The 7,595-nt window shown below is 42.0% G+C and overlaps 1 protein-coding gene across 1 annotated transcript; it reads right to left on the bottom strand.

Annotated features, from left to right (window-relative positions):
• Positions 1 to 441: 441 nt before the first annotated feature.
• On the bottom strand, positions 442 to 1,395 carry LOC101562531 (olfactory receptor 52M1). The gene has a single exon (XM_004641971.1). The coding sequence runs from the start codon at positions 1,393 to 1,395 to the stop codon at positions 442 to 444; it is 954 nt and encodes a 317-aa protein (XP_004642028.1).
• Between the last annotated feature and the right edge of the window lie 6,200 nt (positions 1,396 to 7,595).

Below are 7,595 nucleotides of genomic sequence, written 5' to 3'. Positions count from 1 at the left end.
TTAGTACATAATACTACAATGTGTTGTAAATGTCAATCTAAACACTGAGCTAGGCTCTCTAAATAACTTTATATGTAATCCATAAGCAAGAATGTCTTGTCCTATTTCCTGAAACATAAAATGTGGAAAAGTTCTCATATGATTTCAGGATATGTATAAGAATTACAACATGTGAAAATACTGGACAAACACTTGCTGTTATTTGTTTCTGATGTAACTGTTGGTTGCTTTCTTTACAATTCAAATCTTCTTCACTTGGAGGTTAGTTATCTTCTATCTTTAGGACCTAGTTCCATACTAGATTCTATCATTCCTTTGGAACTACAAAGATTGGCTTTAATATCTCAGACTTCTTCACAGGTTCCCAATCATAAAGAAGCCTTCAATATTCAAATACCTTCTTATCCATGAGCTTATTTCAGAGAAAAGAGGGAGCAGCAGTTATTTGATCTTAGCTCTTATCTTCAGGATTTGGAGAAGCCTCTCTCGGATCTGCTTGGTACGTACCGCATAGACAACAGGATTAAGAATTGGAGGAATAAGGAGGTAGAAGTTGGCCAACAGAGTGTGGATTGGAGGAGACACATGGTGACCAAATCGATGAATGAGAGAAGAAACGGCAATGGGAACATAGAAGATGAGGATGGCACACACATGAGAACCGCATGTCCCCAAAGTTTTAAGCCTGGCCTCAGGAGTGGCCAGCCCCATTACAGCCCTAAAAATCATCACATAGGAGGTAGCAATAGCCATGGAGTCCAGGACCAATACCAAAAACCCAATGCTCAGCCCATAGACATTGTTGACTCTGCTGTCACCACATGTCAAGGTGATAATAGCCATGTGTTCACAGTAAGAGTGAGAGATGACATGGCTTTTGTAAAGAGGCAGCCTCAAACGGATCATCAGAGGCAGGGGTCCAATGTAGAGAACTCCTCGGAGAAGGGCAGCCAACCCCAAACGACCTACCACTGCATGGGTGAGCACTGTGGTATGACGTAATGGGTTGCAGATAGCTACATAGCGATCGAAAGCCATGGCAAGAAATATGCCTGATTCAACAGTGGCAAAGCAGTGGATCAGAAACATTTGGGCCAAGCAAGCATCTAGGCCAATATCGCTAGCACCAAACCAGAAAATGCCAAGAAGTTTGGGCATAGTAGAAGTGGACAAAACCAGGTCAATGATAGCCAGCATGCACAGGAAGAAGTACATGGGCTGGTGCAGGCTGTGCTCAACCCTTACAACAGCGAGGATGGTGATGTTTCCCACCACAGCCACGAAATACATGGAGCCAAAGGGGATGGAGAGCCAGATGTGCAGGGACTCCAGTCCAGGGACACCCACGAGGTGGAAGGAGCTAGGTACTGAGCAAACGTTATGAAACGTGAGCATGGCTGTTTGTAAATAAACTTTGTCATCTGTGCCCCAAAATCCAGAAGCACTTTTATTCCCTGAAAAGAAAGGACAGTACTTGACTCTTCAGTCATGTTATACAAAATAAAGTCATTGACTAAGTCCTATACACTTTTAGAAAAATTTGCAGAATTTTATACTATAAAAGTCATACTGTACTACAATGTCCATGAAATTTTAACAAGGACAAGCGAAGATGCAAATTTGAGTAAATGGTTATCTTTTTGCAGCATGGCAAATAAGTAGTGATGTTCTTGAATCAATGGTTGAATTGATGTAGGCAGCTGTATATCCTTCTGGTATTTACCTTTCAAGTATGTTACAAGGTAACTATTGGAACTGTATTACAATGCTTTATAGTACCTGGAAGAAGCTAAGATATTAGGTTAGACTTTAGGGATAATTTAGGCTCTAAAGAAAGTAAATGCTTAAAACTGCACACTTGTTAACTATTGGATGAGCTGGAATTTCTGATCATCAGGACAAAATCACCAGGCAGAGATGTAGGACATTGAAGATGTGACTCCTGGAGGATGCAAAGAAGGTTATTACTGAAAGGTGAATCCTACTGAAGCTCAGTTTGTGTATCTAATAGCCATATGTTAGAACTAGACAAGGGTCTCCTCCTTCCTTCATTGAGGTTGAAGGTTAAACTGCAGAAACAAAGGTCATCACCAGGAAGAAAGAAGATACACCTACCATTCAGTTCAGAATGGCGGAAAGCCCTAGGAAATGTCTAGTTAGCAAAAAAAATATTATTAATTATTATTTTAGTACAGGGTCTCACTACACAGATCATAGTGATTCTCCTGTTTTCAGCCTTCCAAGAGCTGGGATTATAGACATGTGCCACCAAACCCAGTCTCAATCACTGTCTCAGAGCACCCCAGGGGCAGAGCTGGCATGACATAGCAGTGATCAGATCCTGGTCCCTGAATCTGCATAAACAGGTGCTTTAATTGACTGAGCTATCTGGCCAGCCCTAACAAAAATAATTTTCAAAAAGTGTTTATTCATAATCCAGAGCAATTAGCTAAAAGGAAGTTGTCTGCAGAGAAATGACAAGGAAAGGTTTGTGCTGTGGTGTTTTGTCTTTGTCCCCCCCTCCCCATCCTCTAAAGGATCAAACCAGAATCTGTTTTTTATGTATGTTAAAGAAATTGGAAGAAAGATAAGAACAGTTAAGAAGCTTTGTCTATTTCCTCTTGAATCTAGTAGGTAGACTATATCAAAATAATCAGTAATGTTTTAGGAATATTCCAAACCCTAACTTCAGACACTACTAAAACTGGAGCTTAAAGAAACTCCTTTATTCTGTCAGTGAAAAACAACTAGACTTGCTTTACAAGAAATTTTTTTTTAAAAACTGTCCCCAGAGGCTGCCATGAGATTACATGATGTCAGACACTTAATGCTAAGCATTAGACCTTGGTATGCCACTGAGACTGATGTGCAAAACCTAGAATATGTTCACTAAACTTCAAAGAACGTTGATCTCTCTATCACCAGATCAGCTGTGCTTGTGTAGCCCAGCCAAGGCTGCCCTTAAACTTGCTGTGATCCTCCTGTCTCCATCTCCCAAGTGACGGGATTATAGACATGTGCCAAGAACTTCTCCTTGTAAGATAGATTCATGTTAAGATTTTCAAAGACTATTAAATGAGTGTACCACAGGCAGTACCTGTTAAAAGGGAAGATAAATGTCTGTCCTTGGGGCTGGGAAGAAGGAGGAGTGCACAGAAACTGGCCTGTGAAGTCACTAGGAAATGTGGGGCAGGGGCATACCTACAGGGGTCTGGCTTGGCTTCCTCATCCTGTACTCATCATGTGTCCCCTTGACTCCCTGAATTATGCCTCCAGAATCTAACAGTTGTGGTCTACATCATCCAGATGCCCCCTCCACTGGTTTCCAAGTGAGCCCAGCCAATGTGAGGCACTAGTAGGAGTTAGGACGGTAACAGGTAATGACATCTTCCTTCACCTGCTAAGGCCTGGATTAGATAACAATGTTGTGAGTCCTGACATTGCACCATCCTGCATCTTCCTCCAGGCTCCTTGTACCCCTGCATAGAGTCCCTTCAGCTGTCCCATGGCCATATCATGTGTTCTCTTGTGGATATTAGCCTGTGGATATGAGCTCAGTTCTAGCGGTACTTAGTCTTTACCTGGTATTCTCTCTTGGCATGCCAATGACTTCCTTAACAGGAGAAAGAATCTGAGGTAGGACAAGTCATGTAACTGTCTCTTGAAGCAGAAGACCTATAATCCCAAAGTCTAGATAACTAGTCTTTTGTAACACGAATATGTTATACTAAGCAAAACTGTAATGTGAAAAATAATAGTTTTGCTTACTTCCAAAAAATGGAGAGATCTTGAATGGAAAAATAAGCGGGACTGGTCTGGTGAATTTTCCTGCACCCTGATCTTCTCTGTAGCTGTTACTCCTGTGTTGGAAAAGATTGCTTCAGGATCTGTTTTCTTCCGATACCATTTGGGTCCCATCACTACTACCCTTCCACAGTAGCTCCCTTATAGGTTTGGACAGAGAAGTTGTGTTGTAGGAAGATCTCAGAGGCCCAAGTCACAGATAAGGCTAAATGTAAACCTCCAGAACAATGACATGAAAGGAGATGACTTCTTGTCAAAGCCAGCAGACATTTACCTCACCATAAACCACTCTAGAGCCAAGTCAAATGCTTGCAGTCCTTGCAGACTGACATAAGGCCCTGAAACAAGAGATGTGATTTTTTTTCTTTCCCGATACCTGAAGACACACACAGTGCTATTTTCCTGACAGATACTCCAACTCCATTTAGTCTCTTCCTCTTCCTATCTGTCTTTCTCATCAGAAGTGGCCCTTAAACCTTGCATACACCAAGGAGACCATAGCAATTCCTGTGCATGGTCACTAACAGCAGAAGGCATCTCTGCAGATCAACATCCCACCAAGCTCCCTCCCTATCCAGATGCAGTCACGAAAACCAACTGCAGTTCCTACCACTCCGTAGCCTGCTTCCTACTGAATATTTGTTTCCCAAATGTATCATGTTCTTTGGTCTCTGAGACCCATGTTATTTTCTGGTAGGAATGGTCCTATTTCCTCACCGAGGAAATCCTTCTACGGGCCAGCTAGGTAGCTCAGCAGACTAATGCACCTGCTTAGGCAGATGCAGCAACGGGGGTTCAATCCCCAGCCTACCATACAGGCCCCATCTCCAGGGTGCACTGAGACAGCAACTGAGACTGAGAGTGATGGCTCACACATACCTGTAATCCCACCACCTGGGAAGCTGAAAACAGGAGGATCACTATGAGTCTAAGTCCTTCCACATCCACCTTGCCACAGCTTAACTATTACCTTTTCAGGGAAGCCTGCTTTAACCACAGTGCCCTACTTCTATAGGACACAGTTCTGGAAATGCCTGCTGATGCGGCATGTTTCCTTAAAAAGAGAGCAAGTTCTACGAGAGGAGGCATTTTGTATCTTCTCCACTATAGATTCTGTGATAGCACAGTGCCTAGCACTCTTCAAGACTTTTAGAAGTATGTCTTACAATGACACTAACAAACTAGAAGCTTCTTCATTCTCCTTATGTATGATTCTCTGCAGATTCACCCTTTAAGTCCCCTTCCAAAAGAATTCCTCCCATTGAGTCTTTTCTTATCTAGAAGTCTGACTAAAGCTGACTTCCCAGGAGTCTGAGCCTACATCCTTATAAGGTGGGGAGTCTTCCCAATGACCCTGGCTCCTTTTCCAGATTCCCCTTCCAAAGATGCTCTTACCTGAGATGAATCATATCAGAAGAGCCTGGGGCTCTGCAAATGCCTCAGAGACCTTATACTTAAACATTCTGCTCAGGAGCCTAGGGAATTCATTGGAGAGAAGCGAAAGGTTCAGGACCCGCTGAAGAAGGGTAATAGCTGGCCTGATCCCAGAGGGACGAGCACAGAATTCAAACATAAGCACAGCTATTCTCTCCATGTCCAGGATGGGCCAGAGGGAAGTAAGACAGACCTCTTGAGTCTCTCTTGGGTCCAAGCCCTGCTCTTGCTCCTTACCTCTGCTGCCTCTGGAGTTTGTAGCTATTTTGATGATAGCAAACAGAAATCAGAATGGCCTTCCTGAGGTAGAAATGATGTTCCCTTAGACCCAGAAGTAAGGGATTAGAGGTCATCCTGGCTATAGATCTCTAATAGCATTTTATCTCTACATATTTGGGGATGATGATAAACTCTTGAACTAAGACATCTGAGTGGCAACACCTCGAAGGGTGTTTATATCATGAGAGGATTTTTAAGGGGTACGCACAAACCCCCTACACTTTTAGAAACCCAACATTCACAAATTCCTCACTCTTCATGAAGGACAGAGGCCAAATGGAGGAAGCAGTCCCTCTCAGTTGGTGGGGCAGCATACTCTAGGAGATGTAGAAAGCCATAGCCTTGGAAACCTCTAAAGACTTCAGTCTGCAAATCTAGCCCCATTACACATTCACTGTGACCTCAAACTATTCCATCTGTACTTCTGTCAAATGTAAAATGGGAATAAAACCCATTTGTTTGTATAATTACAACTTAGATACTATGCATAGCCATCACTACTGTTGCTTCTACGTCTCAGGAGAGGTTAGCTCTCATATATGCCTTAGATACAAAAACTTTTCTCCTTCAGACTGGGAGGCAGTACGGTCAGAGAAGGTTTAAAGTAGTTAGAGTCATTGTAAGAAGGATTCATGTTCGCCTCCCTAGCTACCTGACTTTAGACTGTCTCAGACACACTGCTTGATAACTAACCCATTATCTTTTTTGTTGTGGTGCAATTTTGTTTTAGCCTGAGAGAATATCTTCTATGATTTTTACTCTTTTAACTTTAAAATATATTTCTTGGCTAGACTATGGCCTAATATGATTAATATTACTTGGTTTTTAAAATAATTTTATTGAGAAACAAATAGCAATGAGACAGTTTCAAAACCAATTAGGACAGTTTCAATAATTAATACATTGCATATTGTTGTCTTCTTAGTGGTTATTCATAGTACAAGATGCAGACATGATATCCTGTCCACAAACACTATTAGAACAAATCTTTCTATTCATTGAATTAAGGGAAAGTAGCTGTATAATCTATTCTATTTTGAATATGCAGATACAAAATGATCCTTCATTTGTATCCCTTTTTTGTTTAGTTTTGTCAGAGATGGGTATTCTTAATATTACTTGTGACCTTGAAGAATGTGTATTCTGCTAGTAGGTGGCCCATAAATGTCATTTAGATGCAGTTTTTTTTCTTTTTATGTATTTGGTACAGGGTCTCACTACACAGCTCGGACTCATAGGGATTGTCCTGCTTTCAGCCTCCCCAGTGCTGCAATTACAGGCATGTGCTACCATGCCTGGTCTCAGTGGCTGGTTCAGCTCACCCAGGGGCAGGGCTGGCACAGCATGTGGTACTGGGGATCGAATCCTGGTCCGCATGCTTGCCATCTTAATGGCCCTAGATGCAGTCTTAATTTTTAGTTCAATACAATTTTTTCTGAGGAGGTTCTTCCCTGTGGAATTAAACATTCTTCCCTTCAAAGTTAAAAGTTCTAGACCAGCAGAAGCTAAGTTTGAAGAAATAACAAACACTTTGCTCGTGTGTCACAAGTCTAGAAGTGGTGCTATTCTCACTACTTTGATTCATAGGCACATTAATACTACCTACAGAAAAAAAAAATAGCCCTATAAAGTGGACTCTGATTCAGATCTGTAGTCATCTGGAGAACTTCATTCCTGCCCAGCAAGGTCTTGCCACCTACACGGTACTGTAACAGTCCTCAAAATAGTATTCTACTGTTTTATCAACCCAGCTACTTCAGAGCATATGTTAAGAACACTGAATTCCATGGGCAAAATCCAGTTGTTGCATTTTTTTTCTCACTAGAAAGTGAGTTCTTAAACAATGCTTAAGAGCAGGGTGCATGGCACTTGGTAACAGTGTCCTAGCACAACTGGATTTGGTGGATCACATGGACCAGGTAGCAAAATAGTTTGCACAAGAGCCAGAGCCCATGGCAGATCAATCTCTTCTGGGCCACTTAAATCTAACAGATTTTGAATCACTTGGTAAGCGCTCTGGAATAGTACACCCAAATCAGGGACTTTTCCCTTAAATCCAAATAGGCCCATCGGGTGTT

Source organism: Octodon degus, unplaced genomic scaffold (genome assembly GCF_000260255.1).
Source record: "Octodon degus isolate 3935 unplaced genomic scaffold, OctDeg1.0 scaffold00146, whole genome shotgun sequence".
Lineage (NCBI taxonomy): Eukaryota > Metazoa > Chordata > Mammalia > Rodentia > Octodontidae > Octodon > Octodon degus.
The sequence above is the reverse complement of the archived record's forward strand: the minus strand, read 5'-3'. Positions and strand labels throughout refer to the sequence as shown.

Excerpts from the sequence above, each read along its gene's own strand:
- LOC101562531 (XM_004641971.1), bottom strand. The coding sequence starts at position 1,395 with ATGCTCACGTTTCATAACGTTTGCTCAGTACCTAGCTCCTTCCACCTC.